Source organism: Pterocles gutturalis, unplaced genomic scaffold (genome assembly GCF_000699245.1).
Source record: "Pterocles gutturalis isolate BGI_N339 unplaced genomic scaffold, ASM69924v1 scaffold35760, whole genome shotgun sequence".
Classification (NCBI taxonomy): Eukaryota; Metazoa; Chordata; class Aves; order Pterocliformes; family Pteroclidae; genus Pterocles; species Pterocles gutturalis.
Genome location: NW_010142034.1, coordinates 6193 through 26563, shown reverse-complemented (window position 1 = coordinate 26563; position 20371 = coordinate 6193). Strand labels below are relative to the sequence as shown.

Here is a 20371-nt window from a genome sequence, read left to right as displayed (position 1 = left end):
CCTGCTGAAAAGTGGGAATGTGTGAACTCATACGTAAGAGGGGAAAATAAGTTTGGATTGATGTGCGGGAAGAGAAGAGCTATGAGAATCCTTATTACTGAGATGGAAAGCACATCACTCGGAGGAGTGTAATTTATGTGCTACACAGTAAATCTGTAAATCAGATAATCTGGAAAAATATACTGAGTACTGCCATTATTACCTGTGGGCTTTCCTTTGAAACAAACAAACAAAAATCTTACTTTTACAATAATAGAAGTTATGTAATTTTTATTTGACTAGAAGTTGCAAATATTTTTTTTTCATAGCTTTACCACTCTCGGCAATTTTGTGAATTCCTTTCCTGCGTAATCGTATTGGCAACAACAAACATAAGAAAAAATCCTAATGACTTTTTTCCCTCTATGCAGTTTATTAATCTAACACATTTTTTTAATCTTTTTCAGAATCCTCAATTTAGTAACACTTCTACTTATGTCATCTATGCTCACTTGCTAAGACAGATAGCAGCCTTAACAGAAGCTGACCATCATTTCCTAGTGCACTGGTCTAAAAAGTAAAAAACAATTAAAAAATAAAATTAAAAATTCCATTTTTAGGATTACAATTGTTACTGTATTTCCATTGATGCTGTTTTATAAATTATATGAAAGTTAATTTAATTGACTAAAGAGATTGTTTTTGTTGTTTTCAAAGTACATTCATAGTCCACTAAGTGATACTGATTTATAGATATAAACTGTATATAATGTATAAAAGCTAATATCTTTATGCAAAAAGACTTAATTGCAAAATAACTTATGTAAGTTATTTTTCCGTAACACATGCAAAGTGTGTGTAAATTTTTTAGATACATGTTTAAGCGGTATTATTAATACAAACATCTTTATGATCTTTGTTTAAATAAAGGTTTATCTTGCATAACTTGCAAAAGATACTGTAATTTTACTGTATTGTATGAAAACCACAAATGAAATCAAGTCCCTGCCTCATAGTGCAATAGAAGTGGTGCGAGTGTAGTTAGGGCATTACATTTTTAATTAATTGAAATTACTCTAATAGCATCTCTCTAATAAAGTCATATGGGGGTAACTGCCCAAAGAGTGGTTTTTAAGTTGGTATGCACGTTGCCTTCCTTATAATGACTGTGCAAAAAGTTCAGTCTGGGGTAAAAAGAAGTCTGAATGGCCATATTCACAATTCCCTTATCTCCCAGGGAGTCTGTTACTAAGGGATTTTTTTCTGTGCAAGGATGGAAATTATATTTCCCTCTCCCCACCCTGTAATGCTTCTAGATTTGCTTAAAATTGTGGCAATATATGATTTCATTTGAATCAATGTTTACAAATAAGGTTTATCCTCTTGTTTAAGGATGAAATGGGCATATTGATGTTTTTATTCTTAAAACACGTATTAGAAATCTAAACCGTTACAATAGGAGAGCTTTTATTCAGAAAACAATGCTTTAATATATCTGCACATATATGTGTATTGTTGTAATATTATGGAAATGGTGCAGCACATAATTCTAAATGTGCACTTGCCACAAGCGTATGAAGTACTTTGCATCCTTTATTCGTAGGACCAAGTATCTCAAAACAAAAAAATTGGGAATCCCTCAGGATTCAGATTGTGGAGTGAAATAGCTAAGAATTTTTTTTCCTTTTTGTTTGCTACAAGTTGAGAACATGTAATGATTACTGATTTTTATTTTTTTTTTAAATCACAGACATTAAAGCTTAGTTAGGGGTGCACTGAAGAGCATTGTTGTGTGCCAATACTTAAAAGCATGCTTCTCAAACTTTCAATTTGGTATTTTGTATTTATGTATGGGACAAATGTATGGTTTTAAAAAAAAATAACATTGAAATTTGATAATATAATTTTAAATGTGGAGAGTAACTGTAGCATGTTTTTTTTAGGATTTCACAGAGGAGGTTCAAGCAGCTGGTGGACAGGTTACTGCAATTTATTTCTTTACGCCTGTTTCCTGCAAAACCTGAAGAGTTTCCACCTATGGTGAAATGTACCTGGTGGATTCCATCAGCAACCAAAGTTCTGTCTTTGTTTAGTAGGTATTTTTCTTGAACTGTGTATGCACTTGTATGTATATGTATGCACATTTGCATGTATATATATGCACATTTGCATGTATATATATGCATAGGAAGGCAATAGTTTATACCTCTCCTCTTCTGGGGGAGACTGACAATGATGGTGGCACAGTATGAACTACAATGAAATGCCAAAAAGTAGTAAGCAACAAAAAACCTCTTCTACTGGCAAGTCTTCGTACTTGTTTTCCAGTAGAGGATAAGTGCGTATGCATCATTTTCCTTTAACAACAACTGAAGATAATTCAAACAAAAATCCACAAAAGTAACCGTTGGTTAAGATTTCCCTTAGATTTAGAAAAGAAACTGTTTTAAATGTATAATTGCCAGAATTTCTTCTGTAACTGGCTTACCCCCACAGAAGTATTTAACATCTAAGAGAGTTAGGCAATGCATATGCCTCTTAAGTCCAAAACTACAGCTTAAAAAAAAAGTAAACCCCTATCCAGTTTAACATAGAGCACAGCAAATTTGACCATTGCAAATGGAAAGCTTTGCCTCTACTCATCCCTGATAGCTTAGTGATGAGAGCATTTACTATGGAAATAGGAGGCTTAAGGTCAGTCCTCTTTCCTGGAGGGGTAAAAACCCTTTCTCCTTTCTAGGAGAAAATGAAACCACCAAGTGAAAATTAAGATTGGATTGAAGATATTTTCATTTTGCTGTCAAGTTAAAACTTAAAAGCATTCTTCACAGTCCTGCCTGTCCAGAATGACACTTTAGGCAATTAAGCTCAACTGTATCTACACCCAAGATGTGTGCTGTCTAGTCATCTATGAAGTTGCTAATTCCTTAATTCTGGGAAAAGGGATATTTAGTAATTCAAAATACTCTACTTTCTGTCTGACTGATCAAAATTAAATTATGTTTAAGTACAAATAGAGAAAACTTTTTAGCTGTTTGACATTATGTGAATGTTACATAATGAAATAGGCAGTTTAAATGTGAATTGGTTTTCTTTATTTGGTCAAGTACTTAATTTTCGTACTGATCAGTCTAGATGGTATTAGATAGCAGTTACTTGAGGAAACAGGCGTGTCTTTGCATACTATGTTTTGTGCCCCCCCTTTCCATCCCTTTTGCAGATGGGCATCAAACTCAAACAGGTAATTGTTAACTGGAAAGCATGTAGATGTTATATCCGTAGCTATGTTTGAAATTAAATGAAGGTGTTTAAATCAAACTGTTTTTTATTGATTTCAGAAGAACATAGCATTCTTTATACATGAAACCTTAATGTATGTCATTAAGTGGGCTAGAGTCAAATGGTGGTTCTGTTGCCATAAATGGACTGAACTAGATATTTACTAGTTTCTACAGCAAATAATATGGTGTCATATGGTGTTATGTTATAGTTGTAATTCTGTAGCTAAGACTGAGACAAAGTTATTAGTAGCTGATTTGGCTTAAAGTTTCTGAGGTTATTTCTGAGGTGCTCAGAGTGGCTAGAAAATAGATGTGCTGAATCCAGGCAGTATTTTAAAAGACTTTTGTCTTTTCTTTGTAGATGCTGCAAATAGCCTGATCAGTCCTCCTATTATTTCATATACGGATTTCTATAATTCTACACTTGATCATATTGATCTTATGGAAGAATATCATAACTGGCAATGTTATGGAAACTCTCACAGGTAAGAGGAATAACTGGTTGTTTCTTGTTAAGTAGCATTTCAAAGCAGCGAATCTACACTATGTATATCTATTTTACATATAGTGTGTGTGTATATGGTATACATAGCCTTTGTGTGTGTATATATGGCCACATTAGATACTGTATTTTATTGGAAAAACATAGTATAGCTACTACTTGCTATACTTGCTACCGCATGGATGTGAGATTGACTGTAGTAATCTCATTCTGCCTTTGCAAACTGGAGAAAAGACATAATACAGATGATAATAATATGAGTTTATTATTTATTGCCACAGATTTCTAATTGTGTCTTATTACAGACATCTTTTAACCTCAAATACATTAATAGTGGTGTTGTGTGCATACTTACCACTTAATGACGACAATGTATCTAGTTACCTCTATATATGTGACTCTGATCGTATTTGTTCCAGTAAAATCAATTGTACTACTTCTGTTACATGAAAATAAACACACAAGTCTTTACAGACTCAAAGCTTGCAAAGGTATTGCTCCTCTTGTGAGAGGCAGCCAGCAGTATGGTTTAGAAACATCTAGACAAACAAGCATTTATCTTTCTGCTAAAGTTTAGAATCTTATTAACATTTTCATAATAAAAATGTTAATTTTGTGTAGCTCTATTTTTCAGCATATCAGTATGTAATGCTCAGTCTTTACAGCATGAATCACAAGATTAGATTTCACAAGTTCACAAGTTAAGATTTCCATATATTCAAGACTTTTCAGTAAGCTAATTTAACACATAAGCCATCCAAATGTAGCTTTTTGTTTATTGCATGTGCAATTATCCTTGCCTTTAGCAGCAGTTGAGGAAAACTTGGAGAACATAATTTGCTCCACCAAAGCAGGTATTTTAGGTGAGCCTTCTGTTTAATACCTGATATTCTGCTTGGGAAGGAAGAAAAAAAACAAACCAAACCAACCAAACAAAAAAAAAAAAACACCCACAAAAAAAACCCCCACCAAAACTCATAATAGCAATAAATGTATGGTAGGCTTTGCATAGTCTCAGTCAAAACATTGGAATTGGAATACTGCTGAGCTTCAAAAATTTTTTTCTTTTTTTTTTGTTGTTTTGTTTTGTTTTGTTTTTCATTGGCACCATCTGGCTGTTTTGGCACCCACATCCAAACCTACAAAAGGGCTGTGAGATTTCCACCTGCTCTAGTTCTTTTCAGTTAGCTGGGGCACTATTAATTCAATATATATCCAAACTAAGTTTTCTTGATACATAATTTCTGGAGTAGCTGAAGTGCAGACTAGCTGTATTATTCTTAAAGTAAATTTTATTATTTTACTTTGTTACAACCATGCTTTTTTAGGATTTCCAGGAGGCCAAGTGAGAATATTTTTCCTCATTTTACCTTTCTTTTCTCAAGAGATTAGAGTCCAAAGCTTCTCACAGGCAGGATTCAGGGTGTGTATGCAGTCTGGATTGAAGATACACACATAGAGTCTGAAGCTCTGGGTATTTCAATAAGGACTTCTGCTAGGTGATGCATGAGCTAAATAAACAAAAAACTTACCAAAATAACCAGTAACAAAAAAATATTTTACCTGGATGATTTCTGAATTTTTTCAGAATCATTTGTATTATTTGATTGCAGTGGAACGTGGCTATGATCTGGTATTTTTGAAGTCCTAAACACTTGCAACCCTGTGTTAAATCTGGAGGACCTGTGGAAAATCAATTCTGCAGCAAATAAGCCAAACCAGAAATATTTCTACTGTGTACCTATGAATGCTGTACTGAGATAGCTGGTTTTCTTGTATTTAATAAGATATTATAATTTTATTTAATTCAGTGTAGCAATTAAAATTTTCTATTTAAAGCAGATGTCTGGTTTTTATTAGGTCTATTGATAATGATAAACAATAAAAAAGAGCTTTATAGAGGATAAGTATTATTACTAATTACAATTTCTAGCAGTATTTGCAGATAACAGTTTGTTCTACTGAATTGAGTATCCATGTAAACAACACCAAAAAATCCCACTGCTATTTGCAGATTGGTATCAGTGGAAGGAAGGTAGTAACTGAAGGAGTGCAAAGATTCACTCCTGTATTCTTAAAAAGAAAATAATATGCTAGATGCTAAAAAGGAAATATTTTATCTTCTTTTCTCTTATTGTTAGGTTTTCTTTCTGTCAATACCCATTTATTATTTCAATAGCAGCAAAAAAAGTTATTATCCAGAGGGACTCAGAACAACAGATGATAAGTATTGCACGGGTAAGTCATTTGTTGATAAATGCTTGTGTCTCATCATTTGATATTTTATACATTTTTGTTAGGTTGATATTACATACAACCGTTCATCACAACTTCTAGTATTTTGGACTACCCTGAAAAAGAATATGAGCTATTTTACTACTAGTAGTCTACAAATGTTGATCCTGGATTCTCTCAATATTTTTTATATTAATGTGCCTAGTTTCACCATGCTTATAAATACCAGTGCTGTGGAGAAGGAGTTACAGTAACTTTAATTTTTTTTCCTTTTTTGAGAAACCAGCATAATGTGCTAGCATGTTAAATTCACAAGATAATTAAGGAAGAAAAATTCCACGAGAATTTTGGACTGTTTCCTATTTATTCTATGAAGATATGTTATCATGGAAGACCAAGATGCAACTGTATGTTCACAAGTCACAGAAGAGGTACTGCTTCTGGGCAGCCTCTTCCGTTTTGAAAGAGGCATTGTGTGCCTCCTTCAGTGGTAATTTTCTTCAGGTGCTAGGTCATACTGGTTTTCTTGGTGCTCAATGTGGCAGCACCACCATCTATCCATTCCCCTCTGACTAGATATAGCTTGTGAATAGCTAAGTAAAGCACAAGCCAGTCTTCAGAGTCTTATGGGTATGTCTTTAACTATTTGGGGAGTTCAAAAGGTTGCTGCACAATTGCTGACGCCTTGTTAAAGTTACTGATAAGTTAGTTCACATATGGTGTAAATGCTATCTGCAACAGAAGATAAATTAGAAGATATTGACGCAGCTATCATATTAGGCTAATGTCTTTAACAGAAGATAGTAAGGACTTTATACATTTAACAAGTGTGGCACTTTGTTTTTTACATGACGATACTGCATTTATGATGTTTCTTTTTCATTCAAACAGCAAAGCCTTGTGGATAAAGTCTCTCGCAGACAGAAACCTGACATGAATATGTTGTTCCTAAATGTGAAAGTGAGGAGGACGCACCTTGTTAGTGATTCACTTGATGAGGTAACAAAAAATGTAATTAAATGGTGTGTTCCTGCAGAATAACTATTGCACTTAGATTTCAGTTTAGTAATCATATTTAAATCTTTCTGCACTAAGTGATTGGTAATATAACTGTATAATAGTAAATAAAAAGAACTTAATTACTGTCACAATAGCAGTGCTGCAGAATAGATTGGGTTAGACATTCTGAACTTTATTTTCCATTCTCATACTCCTCCATAGCTAAGCCCATAATGAACATACATGTTTGCGTGCCACATGGTGTGTATTTGTATTTGTGATTTTTGACTTACTAATACAGTGCATAAGTATCAGGTTATGTAGGTCTTGGTTCTATGATAGTGACTAATCACTAAGGAGTTTGTTCTTTTCTAATTCTTGGAATATTCTGATCCTTTTCCTTCACTAACTTCTCTATCCTATAAGAATTATTTAGGCTTTCTTAAGTTCTTGTCTTGATTTTAACTAATTCCTCACATTCTTGAATGTGATTTTTCCTTTTTTAGGAATGAAACAGATGTATCTGTTAAAGTAGGCAGCTCTTCAGTATCCACCAAACCTTGCTAATTAACATTATTTAATGAAATCTAGTTCCCTACTTTTTCTCAAAACTAAAAAGAGCCTGATGGTATTGAAAAATAAGTCCAGGTGGTGAAAGCAAGATAAAAAAATTTCTGATTATTCGTGTTCAGAAAACATAAGTTTACACTTTTTTTTTTTTTGTAGATTAAAGACTTTCTATTTTGGCATTCTCTCCTAAAATAGAAGAAATATGAGTGCCAATACTGCTTTTTCTCAGGCATTGTAGGGTTGTTTTTTTTTTTTACCACATGGGAATAACCAAGAGCAACTTCAAGAGTTCTCATAGCCAAAATATTCTCCTATTTATTTCTGATGTTTTCTTCTGCCCATCTCAGGGATGAGTAAGAATGCATTATTTTATCCATATTCTCAAAATTGTGGGGAATGGAAAGTGGGGGAAAGATATCTTGTTTGTATTTGTAATTTTAAAAATTATTTGCAAAGGAAAAATCACTTCAGCTAATAAAGTTTGTGTCAAATAATACAAATACCTATAGTTATAAAATTTGTGCCATGGGAATTTACTTCGGCAGATAACAATGTAGAATTTTTTTTAGCATATGCATCTTCCTGACTGGTTTAAACACTTTCTCTGGAGCTGGCTGGTAATTAATGATTTAAAGAAAGATTGCACTGGGACATGATCTGAAAGATCACTGCTAATTGTGAAAGGTTGTAATCTAATTCTTTACAGGTATCTTGCATAGCTGGACGAGATGCTGTCTCTTAGGACAAAGGAATGAAAAGAGCTTGTTACCATTGTCTAAAAAACAGTTTTACAAAACAGCTGGTACTTGCTGGCAGGTATCTTATTCTGAACAGAGCGGTGTCCAAATATTGACAGTTTCAACCACATCCTTAATTATAAATATCTCCAAAAGATGTCTGTTTTTTTAATCTATCATTTCTTCCTGGCAGAATGTCTTTTGTTTAGGTAAAAAATTATGTAGGTCCAAAATATTCTGGACAGACTCAATTCGTTGTATCTAGTAGCTTATTGAAAGTCGGTTTACATACTACCTAACTTCTTTTCAAGCCTGGAGAGTGGCACCATGTGCAAGGTAGTTGATGATGTCAAGTAGTCATGATTGTGTTGCTTCTGCAATTCAATCATTGTTTTAATATACTTTTAACCTATTAGTAGATTATGCAAATTACTATTTTAAATGAAGCAAGAGTGGTAGAGAGAGAGAGAGAGGTGTGTTCTCTATGGCTAGAGGTAGTGACAATATGTTAAATCTCCTTTTTCTTCTTCCCTACCTATTTTGCAATAGCTAGCAAGGAAGAGGGCAGATCTGAAAAAGAAGTTGAAAGTCACATTTATAGGTGAAGCTGGTCTTGATATGGGTGGCCTGACAAAAGAATGGTTTCTTCTTCTGATTCGCCAGATTTTTCACCCAGATTATGGTGAGTCCTCATAAATGTTCTCAAGTACAATGTGAAAATTTGTTCATTTTACATTATCAGAACAGTGATGGATAAGAATTCTTCATTAATTAAGTGTTAGGCAGACCAGTTACTAATTGATATAAAAACAAAAGTGGGCAAGTTAGAATTCTGTATAGATGAGAAGTTTTGGCATACAGCAAGGTGGGGAGAATGGGAAGTACTTGAAGAGCTTTGAAGATCTTGGCTTTTGACAAGGAGGGTCAAGCATTGCCGAAAAACTGAGGTTGCTTCAGCGGTATGGCAAAATTAGAGGGTGAACAAATCTCTGATCAATGGAAAAGTTTAGAAATAAAATTAGGATGCAGCTTTTCAAGACTTTAGTCATGTTAAATCTTGTTTCAGAAACCAAAGGCTCAATGTTTATGGTTTGTTAGTATCTCTGGTCTAGTGAGCATAGAGGATACAAAGCAGGGGAAATCAAGACTAGCAGTAGATTTTTCTTGAAGTTCTTTCTCTGATATATCTATGTTGTTATAGTGTTTCCATCTCTATCCAGGGACAGGATCTTGATTTACCTCTGGGCAGATGGGAGAAGGCCATCAACTATTTTACGGAGTAGGACAAGGGTAATTTAAATCTGTTATAACTCAAATGGAATTGGGCCTTTGAAAGGTTTGTTTCCATTTCTCTTCTGAGCAGAAAACTCCTAGGAGATTTCTCCTAAGAGTTTTCTGTTAGTGAATTGCTAGACCTACTAACAACCTAAGAAGAATAAGCAAAAGCTATGCAAGCCACTGAAATCCTGACACACATCTGCCCTTGGAAATTTTCTAGAATTCACATATATGTGTGAATTCATATATCTGGATTTAAGAATAAGTTTCTTCCATTTAGCTATGTTGTTTGTTTGCAATTGGAATATGATATTCCTGTTCCAAAACAGGAAGAGACATGTAGCAGCCTCTGAAGTAGATGGTTTAGCAAACATTCAAGTGGAAATAAGGCCAAATGTTTTTGTTTGTCACTTGCCATCCTTGCCTTTTTCTTCTCATGCTGCATTTTATGTTTTTATACTGCCCTCAGCTGTCTTCATATTGCTGGTTTAGGGAGTTTTCCTGGTTTTCATAAGCAGCTACATTTGGATGCTGACTCTAGCCTCCTGTGTATCAATGTTTTACATTTGCACTGATAGTGTCTGCAAGTTCTAGCACTATTTCTGTGATTAGCATAGGTAGAGGTTAGTTCTTACTTGGATCTTTGTCGTTGTATATTCTGTTTGGGGTATCTGTGTGGCCAGTATTCTTAAAGTGGTGTGAGATACTCTCAGGAGAGAAAGGTCCTTCAGTCAAGTGCAGAAACAGTCTAGGTGGATGAGAGACTGAATGTAATAGCCTGCACCTGCTGTTACCAGGACCTGTGAGCCCGTAATGATATTTGCAAGCCAAAGGGAGGAAAAAAAAGGGATACTTTTTGAGTAAATGGGAGACTGGAAGACATGAATGAGCATTCATAAAGAAGCAGTTCAAATCTAGTTGTTTTATATTGCTGTAGATGGATCTGGGAGGGGTTTTTTCCCCACTCTAATATTTCTCAAGTGAGTCAGCTTTCCTTAGCTGTATCTGGATATATTACTGATGTTATAATGGGTTAAAGTGTTCCCAGGCTGGCTCTTAAATTAGAAACATTGATTTCCAGGGACTTCAGCATAACACCTGATAGTCACCGGTAGAATGTAAGAGCTTGTCTGTCTTTGGAAGTGTTCGTGTCCCTTAAATGCATGGTCCTCTGTTGTTTATATGACTCCTTCTAAAGGTCCAGAATTTTAAGTCAGAAATAGGTCCTCAAATCTGCTGAGATAATTATTTGCCTATAGCCTTTCTTCTACTAAAAAGGTATCTGTGTGGAGAGATGGCATTTGGTGATATAGCCTTAATAGGAAACAATTTATCCTGGAGAAAGTGTCCTGTTAGTTTGACAATTCTGTTAGTAAAAATGTGTTGTCAGCAGATCTCGGTAACTGATGAGTTTGGAAATGTTTGAGAGTAATTTTTTTTTCAACAGCTCTAGCAGGCTTCCTCACTTTAAAGTGTAAATTCTTTCATTGATATGACTGTGAGCCAAGTGTGGGAGGAGTTCAGAAATGTTCTCGTCCCTTGGAAGGGGACTGTATACTCTGCTGTCTTTAATGTTGAAGTTACAAATAATAGATGTCAGAAGCTTGGAAGAAATAACATGGGAAAACATCACTGTTATTACCCTTTCCAGGTTAAGCTGATCCTACAGATTTAACCTCTGAAATTAAAAGAACGCCAAATTAACTCAGTTGTCTGCCCTCCTATGTGTGTTACCATGTGTTCTCCATTACAGTGTGGACAATTGATAAATGGGATTTGAGACCTATTTTGTTCCAGCATCACTGCCGTCTTTCAGTATGCGAACCTTGCTCTGTCTTATATGCAACTGTTCTGTTGCTTCTGGTAAAGGCACTGTCTAAACCTTTTGTGATGAGCACTTCTTAGAGCTAAACTTCAAAAGATAAAGTTAGATTGTTTGCTAAAGGGGAGAAAATATGAAGGCAGAATTTTACCTATAATTTTTCATAAGAACTATATGTCCCTAAGACATCAATTGGATTTTTTTTTTTTTATCCGAAGGAGTATGATTTTTATTTAAATCTTATTTTTCCCCAATTTAATCTTCAAACACACATGTGGTGAACTACTGCATACAAGATGTCCTTAGAACTACTCAGTGCTTTGGTTTGTACACTGACTGTGGAAACAATAGTAAACTGTTGACCCATTCAATCCCAACAAATCAAAACCGGTCGTCATGTTTTATCCAATTTACTTCTGCATTGTTGAAGTTAATTTCACTGTTAGTGCACGCTTAACTGGAGTGTGTCTGTCTTCTCTGAGCAATACTTCCTAGGCATCTTAAAGCTGTTATGTCACTTTATTGCGTAGGTTTTTACTTTCTATTGCTCCTTAAAACAGAATGTTCCTTCTCTGACGCAAATAGCAGTCAACTAGTCTATAGTCATGATTCCAGTACAATCTAGCTTGTCATTTAGACTAGTGAGTGGCTTTTTTAGGGTATTTGTGGTTTGGGGTTTTTTTAACTTCTCTGATATAATTTTTTGACAGAAAATATGAAACATTCCCTTTGCTGGTATGCATATAAGATAAATATTTTACAGCTTTCTATTCTAAGAAGATAAAGCTTATGGTATTTGTATAATGGGATTCATGGTAGCATTTTTAAAGATTTTCATCTGCTATTGACCCAGAAAGGGAGGAAGAAATGGATTTACATTGCTGCAAGAAAAGTTTTGGTTAGAGAATTAATGTTTCTGGCTGTACAGATAATGAAGTACAGTGAAGAAACAGATTGCACAGAGACAGTGCAGAATATCCACGACTGGAGGCACTGAAGAACACGCTGTACCAGCACCCAATAGGGCTGGTGGCCTTGGGCCTGCTTCAGGCTTGGCACTGCCCTTGGTGGTCCTTCTCCAAGCACCTGCGGGATCCTGCTGTGGGTAGGAAGACAGGGCTGAGAGCAACCGTGGAGATAGGGGCACTCCTGGGAACACTTTTAAGGGTGCATATGTGAGAAAGATGAGGTTTTGTGTAACTTTTTATTGAAGCTCAGGCTTTATAAAGGCTACTGTTCCTGTTCTGCAGGCATGTTCACCTACCACAAGGACTCTCACTGCCATTAGCAGCTTTAAGTGCGATAACTATTCTGAATTCCGATTGGTTGGAGCTGTATCCTTTTATGTCCGCTAGACAGTTCTTAACAAACAGCCATTCAGTGAGTTGGTGCGGGGAGGGAACAAGGCATCGATTAAAGTTCATTCAGATATTGTATATGCAAGCATATTCCATTTTATATGTGTAAGATTGTCATTCAAGCAAGTGAAGCAAAAATAGGAAGAAAATGGTGTTGTGTGGGTACATGGTACTCTTTACAGTCAGAAAATACTAGAATTAAGATCACACATGCAACTTTTTTGTGCATGTTGTAATTTTTATGTACTTACACGTCTGAGTTTCAGTCAGTAAACATAAATGAGCCTGTATGCATTAATATTTTGTTTAAGTCCCCATTGATCAGTATGTGGGCTTTTTTTGGTTTTTTTGAGTGGAAGCCACATGCTATTTTGAGCATAAGTTTATTTCCTAGGTTTTCTGTTGTGCTCATTTATGAAGTCCTCAGAAAATTATTATTGACAATATGTGCTTATAACTCCACTAAAATGAGATTATGATGTCCCCATTTTATGAATTGACATTTGACCAGATGATCGTTGTAGGTGTCTTCAAACTGAACTGTTCTATTCTAGCGAGAAGTTGAATCGTGAACCGGATACTTCTAATTTTTGGTATAATTTCAAATTTGTGTCACAAGATACACTTAAATGTTCTAGCTGATAAGCTGTAGTGTCAGTGCAGGTTTGTCTTTATACTTTAATTTATTTAAAAGAAAAATTGCTATATTGAGTGGTCTCTAGAATTTTTGGACTAAATATATATATATATATATAGACATAGTTGTCTTTAAAAACTTTTTTTCATAACAGTACTTTGGAACAATTTTTCTAGAAATGCTTGTATAGAATTTTATGATTAAGATTCTCACGTATTCTGTCAATGTGCACCATTTGACCACTTTAACTACTACTTAATTATAATACAAAACTGCATTTAAAACTGTCAGTCCAAAAAATAAAATAATTTCCATTCCTTGAGTTTGTTTACCATCTATTAAAGTATGCTGACTAAAATCTTAAAATATTTTTTCCAAGTTACTTAAAATATTAACTATAATAATCATGTGTGGGATTTACCCTTAACATTTGACATGTATAGCTTATGGGACTTGCTGTATATAATAGCATCACCTTGGATATTCGTTTTCCACCTTGCTGTTACAAGAAATTATTGAGTCCTCCCATTGTTCCCTGTGATCATAACACACTTGTAGGCATCTGTGATGTTACATTAGATGATCTGTTTCAGATTATGCCTGTAAGTATTTACATTTTTTAAGAGGCTAAATTACTGATTTAAAACCTGTTTTATTTATATGTAATGCTTGAATTATGAACTGTTTGAGAACAGCCTTTTGTTCAGCACAGGCTGTTTAATCTCCTTTTTTTCTGTTGGAAACAAATTCTCCATGTTTTCTAACACAGCAGAATTTTTGTTGATCTACTTGAAGTTAGAATACCAAAATCCAATATAAGCATTCTAGACACCTTTTCCATAGTAAAAAGCATAAAATAACAGTTTATATTGAAATAGAAATAAATAAATATATATTTACATGCACATAGTAATTAAGCAGTGAGTTTTTCTTTGTGTATGCATTTTGAATATACAGCTTTTCCCAAGATACTTTCTATATAAAGTAATGATTCTGGCACATCCTTGCCAAGTATATCACTTAGTTTTGTAGATTTACTAAAGAGTTTTTACTCATATTGTAGGAACTGGCCCATGGACTAAGTGAACTTCTGTCCTATGAAGGCAATGTCGAAGAGGATTTTTACTCAACCTTTCAGGTCCTTAACTACACAATTATAACTGTTTCTCAAAAGTTGTTCAGTACTTTTTACCCATGTTTCTGCAATGGAGCGGCCTACTACTGTGGGATTGCTGATTGCTTGGAATATAACTGCATGGTCATTAAAGCTTGCTTCAAGAAGCAGTCTAATCCTGGGGCTTCGGCAGATACAGAGGCCGGCTCTGTTATGGGGCTTCAAGCTGTTGTACCCTGGCAGTGTAGGTGGATCTCAGTACCGACTGTCAGGGTCGCATGGCCAGCTGCTGGTGCATTTCCAGCTCTGTGGCTTGCTCTGACACCATCACCTTGCAGTCAGTGACCTGGTTTCTGGAATTCATCTGGCTGCAAAACAATCCCTTTTCTCTCTAACCCAGATGCTAGTCAAAGCTTACTCTGGTTATTTTATATGCTTTGTCAAGCTTGTTCAAGTTTGATAGTTTTGCCTGACCTGTATGTGTAACTGATAATTCAATCAATAAATCCTTTTTCATTTATTTGTTGTTTTAGATCACGTACTAGTTAGTAAAATTTCATGCTGGTTTATGGATGTGTATTGAACTGGTATTGACCTTTTTTTTGTCAGCTTTTAATTACATTGTTGTCAGACCATATGAGAATTGTTTAAAGGGGGGTACTTTTGAGTTCCTAGGTGAGCTACAATGGAACAAATAGCTTCATAATTGTATTTGATGCTCCTAAATTGTTCTTTTGTAGGAAAAACTCCATGGCTCCTGAGCCTCCAGGTCAGCTTGATATGCCACTGTGTAACAGAGTCAGTTTTTCTACTTTGAATACCAATTTCTTGAGCAATTTGTTGAAAATTGTAATATTTAACTTTTAAAAACCCAACAACCCTCAGAATTACAGCATGTGCTAAAGAGACAGACCGGGAAAATACATGAAATAATAAATCCAAGCTTTGTAATTTGTGGGTATATGAATGTATTTTCCAGTACTAACCTTGACTCCTCTTTTTCTCCAGGTTTTTCAGGAAGAGTTTGGTGTAATAAAATCTTACAACTTGAAGCCAAATGGAGATAAAATTCCAGTCACAAATCAGAATAGGAAAGGTACTTCAATACATATGAACTACATGTATTTGGCAGATTTAAGTTTATCCTTTTTTTCCTTCTTATAAGCCTAGATTTTATTTAACTAAATGTGAAAATGAAATTACTGTAGTAATTCTAATATGCTTACCAACTTAATAGTGTCTGAAATGAAATAAATTCGTTTTTCTTATTTCAGTCCAATTTGAGAGAGCACAACAAAAGATTATTTAAAATTATTATGATGTAACAAAAATGTTTTTGTTTTCTAGAATATGTGCAGCTCTATGTTGATTTTCTTCTCAACAAATCAATCTACAAACAATTTGCAGCTTTCTATTATGGATTTCATAGTGTCTGTGCTTCATATGCATTACTGGTAAGAATAAAACGAAACATAGCTCTTCTCTTTCAAATATGTAATGACTTATCTAAATTAAGCAAATTACACTGGATGATTTTAGGATTCATGGATAATCCTGAATAATCAATGTAGCTGGTTAATCCAACATAAACAGAAGGAATTAAAAGGGTAATCAACTGTTCTCTGTAGCATTCCACTGAAAACAGATAAAAAGCTCCACAGGCTAGGCTTATCAGCATGCATTCACAGACACCTAACGGGCTCTCGTGTGAATATTTACAAGGATTCTGTGTATTCCCTACAGTTATGAGTAGCAGAACAACTAAGTCTGTCCTCTTGAGTGACCCTTCTAAAAACACCTATTACTTTTTGCAGGAAGAACACTCAGTGAGTCTGAGATTAAACATTCTTCCATATTCAGTCCTGTTCGGCTGTTGGAATGCCTTTTGTAATTTACATCATCCCTTGTGCAGTAAGAGAAAGAAGAGGCAATTACAATTTGCACGAGATTTTCATAATTCCTGTGAGATTAGCCAAGTATGACACACTTGCAGCAAAGTGAGATGTGACTAACTGCAGGGAAGGTTCTGGAAGGAGAATCAAAATCCATTGAAATGCCATGACATACTTTCATGCAATTTAACGATGTAGTAAATGAATAAGTAGGTTCTCCGGGTGTAAATCCAGCAGTTGTTAAACATGGTTTATTGTTACATGTATTTGCATTGCACAGCAGTGTATACAACTAAGACTCAAGTTCTGTCAGCCACTGCTACTCATCAACCTACATTGGGACTTTTCAGTGTAAATGAAACGGAAGTTGTAACCAAAACTGAGATCAAGACCCTGCCTCTGAATTCCATACGTACAAACTTCATTTTCTTCCTGAACCATTTGTAATCTATTCACATGACAAGCAAGTCAGAGCAATAAGTGTAAGAATGAAAAAGAAGTGAGGAACAAAATAAATATGCTAAAATATTATGTTATCCAGTAATTTGCTTTTTGCTGTATGCAGTAGTAAGAGATTCTTCAAAGTACTGAGGAATTTATTTTTCTATAGAACAGTATGTATCAAAGTTATAGATTTATATTGAACAATATTATCTTAATTTTTCTATAATGCCAAAAGAAAAATGTAATCTGAATGCAGAAGCCTCATTTCTCATCTTAAAAAAAAAATATATTTTATCCTTAATTTCTGTCAGCTACTTCGTCCAGAAGAGGTTGAAATTCTTGTCTGTGGTAGTCCTGAACTGGATATGTCTGCTTTACAGCGAAGCACACAATATGAGGGCTACCAAAAAACTGATATTACTATACGGTAGGCTTAATTTTTTTTCATTCTAATCATTGAGTTTAAAAACATCGTAGGATGGTAGACTGTTGGGAATAATCTCTTCAAGGATAATCTGAGAATGATTGAAGTTTTAAAAACTTATTTCCAAATAAGACAAAGACACTATTGAATTATCTCTAAGAAGGAAGAGTTAGATCCTTAATGTCATAATGTGTTGTTGAATACCTTTAAAAAAGGTTATGATCAGATTGAAATGGAGAGAGTTTAAAAAGAGTAACTTCAAATCCTGCATAGTGAAACTGAGTCTTTCTTTTTATTATCCAGTCTTCTAAAAATGCTTTTTCTCTTCCAATTCTATTTGATACTAAGGACGTTTATATTCGTGAGTAGAAGGCATTTATATTTTTATAGAAAAGTGGGTTTGGACATAATTTGACAAGATATCATTCCAAAATTCCTAGAATGTTGTACTTGTCAAGTTCTTACAAATTTGTTTAACCTTGCATATTAGGTCACTACTGATGTCCCATACATTACATTAATTAAATTCTCAGTAAGTGACATTAATCATGTAGTACTTGCAGGTGTGTTATTGTACTCATTCTGTTTTGTCATGATATTGCTTCTTACACGATTTTCTTCTCCCTGTGCCCTGAACATAGATACTTTTGGGATGTAGTACTTGGATTTTCTCTTGAGCTTCAAAAGAAGCTGCTACATTTTGCTACAGGAAGTGATAGAGTACCTGTGGGAGGAATGGCTGATTTGAATTTCAAGATTTCAAAGAGTGAAACATCCACTAATTGGTAAGTAGCTTTCTGGATTTTTAAAAGTTTTTGGTAAATTATTTCCCAAGAGCCCTTATTACTATTGAATGTCTTTTTAAAGAAGAGGAGACTAATGTATAAGGAAGAAACTGCATGGACTCCTTTAGTTTGTCTTCAAAACGTTATTATACCCATTTATTGATTGCATAGATATTGCAGGTGAACTTCTAATACAAAATTGATTCTGCAGTCAATGTTTACATTTGAGGACAGGATTTCTTTATTTATAGAGTTTCCTTACATGTTTTGAATTCAAATAAATTACTTGTTTAACTGTTCCTAACATGACAGCTGAGCTAATGAAAATATGCTGTTAATCACTGTGAATTTTTCTGAATTTGTTGAGTCCATTTGTCATTATGTATAGCAACCCCTGCAGTTGCAGAAAATGCTTGCACTCTTTCTTGATGGTCTAAATAAGAATTTTTAAATGTAGGGCTGGAGAAGACATAGCATTTCTTTAGGGTCTCTGGAGTGTAAGTTTATGGCTGATACAGGGGTTGCTCAGAAATAGGAACAAAGCAGCCTTGTTTTGAAAGGTTAAATTGTTCAGGCCAAGTTCTTATGTTCTGGTAGTGTTCTATTTTGTACTGAATTGACTTGAGAAATTCCACATACCTTCCAGCTAGTATTTTCCTTCTCAAAATTGGAGAAAGTCAGTTTAAATAATATGGAAAGATGAATAGAAAAGCTTACTGCTCTGAAGCTTACTGCTAAGCAATAATTGCTGCTAAGCAGTAATTACTGGCATTACCTAGATTTCTCAGAGGGTAATCAAAATACTTGAATGGAACTATATTTTTAAAGTAAAAATTTTGTTGGGTTTTCTGTGGAGAGCATAAAAAAATAAATTTTGGATTTGTTTTTAAATTTGGTTTATCTCATTACTGTGGTATTTCTAATACTTTATTCAACAAGCTAATAACTGGTTCCAGTAACATCTTAAAGGAACATCAGGATTTGATGAACAATGAAGAACAATCAGTCAATGCTGAATCTCTGTTTAAGTTCATTCTACTGTAAATTGTTCTTTTTCTTAAAAGAACATTTCTTAAAAATGGGAAAATGTGTTTTGAAATAGTGTGCATTTTAAAATTACGTAGGTCTGTGTTTTGCAAGATAATTGTTGCAGTCAGACTGCCTGTGCAGGGATGAATGTAGACATGTTGGCATTGCACTGCTCACACAATAGGATCAAAGAATATAATAGCAATAAGAATCACCAAATTAATATCCAGTTTCTCAACTTTCCAAATTCTTAAACACATGACTCCAGTCAGATTAACAGATCTTTGCTTCTGTGTTTAAAGGGTGAGGAGGGGGAAGCAGCTCGGGTTTCCAGATCTGAGCAGATTCCACCCCCTTTCAAGAACATTTGCTAAGGACCAAAGGGCAAGCTGCTGCTCTTCAAAGGACTAAGGGCTTCAATGAAAACAGAGCTAGAGAGCTTTTGAGTCACATACCAAAATTTACCTTTTAAGTGTCCAAGTTTTTGAAATTTGTCAGTGTATTGGGTTAATTCCAAATGTCAAGTTGAGCTTCAGTTCATTGTCTTTCTCCTTTCTCCCCCATGTAATCAGTTGTAGGCCAAGTCTATATCCTCAGTGCTGTCCTGCGTGTCACCTGAGGATAAAAAAGAGGCAGGATGTCAGTGGCGTCTCATACTGATGGCAAAACAAATGCTTCTGCTACTGAAGAATAAATAATGTTTAATTGAAAACGTGTAGGCAGTTGCTAGTGTTCTGCTTCTATTGTATTATTATTCAATATGTTTTGTTGGGGTCTTCTTAAATTATTTTAGGTTACCTGTGGCCCATACCTGCTTCAACCAGCTTTGTCTCCCTCCTTACAAGAACAAGAAGGAACTGAAGCAAAAGTTGATCATTGGAATTTCAAATGCAGAAGGTTTTGGTCTAGAATAAGATGAAATACTTCAAGAACAGCGTTTTTATGTAGCATTCACTCTCTTCTAATTGTGCCTTTGAGCTTTTTGTTGTTATGTCTCTTGATACTGTGCCAGTCTTACCCAACTTTGTTTGGTTTTTTGTTTTTGGTTTGTTTTGGGTTTTTTTAAATTAAATATGAAGGGTATGTTTTTTCCTGAATGGCAATACTTTTACTGCTTGCTTTGCCACAGAAAGTAGCTTTCTTTGTACAAAAAAGCTAGTCTATTTGATAAATGAAACCTGACTAAGACAATTTCTAAGTTATAGTTTGTTTCTGTTTTATCTTAATAGCACTTTATCATTAACCATAATTCCTTTACGTCGCAGGTATCCCACTGGGAGATAAT

The 20371-nt window shown here is 34.6% G+C and overlaps 1 protein-coding gene across 1 annotated transcript in view; it reads left to right on the top strand.

Annotated features, from left to right (window-relative positions):
* HECTD2 (HECT domain containing E3 ubiquitin protein ligase 2) overlaps window positions 1-20000 on the top strand; it is a 35039-nt gene extending 15039 nt beyond the window's left edge. Inside the window, 16 exon segments of the mRNA XM_010084238.1 lie at window positions 447-556; window positions 1923-2071; window positions 3622-3745; window positions 4614-4616; window positions 5904-6000; window positions 6889-6996; window positions 8853-8985; window positions 12654-12687; window positions 12689-12737; window positions 13842-14000; window positions 14462-14536; window positions 15521-15608; window positions 15860-15966; window positions 17160-17275; window positions 17914-18057; window positions 19880-20000. Of these exon segments, the coding sequence (XP_010082540.1) occupies window positions 447-556; window positions 1923-2071; window positions 3622-3745; window positions 4614-4616; window positions 5904-6000; window positions 6889-6996; window positions 8853-8985; window positions 12654-12687; window positions 12689-12737; window positions 13842-14000; window positions 14462-14536; window positions 15521-15608; window positions 15860-15966; window positions 17160-17275; window positions 17914-18057; window positions 19880-20000 (1617 nt within the window).
* The last annotated feature ends 371 nt before the right edge of the window (window positions 20001-20371 follow it).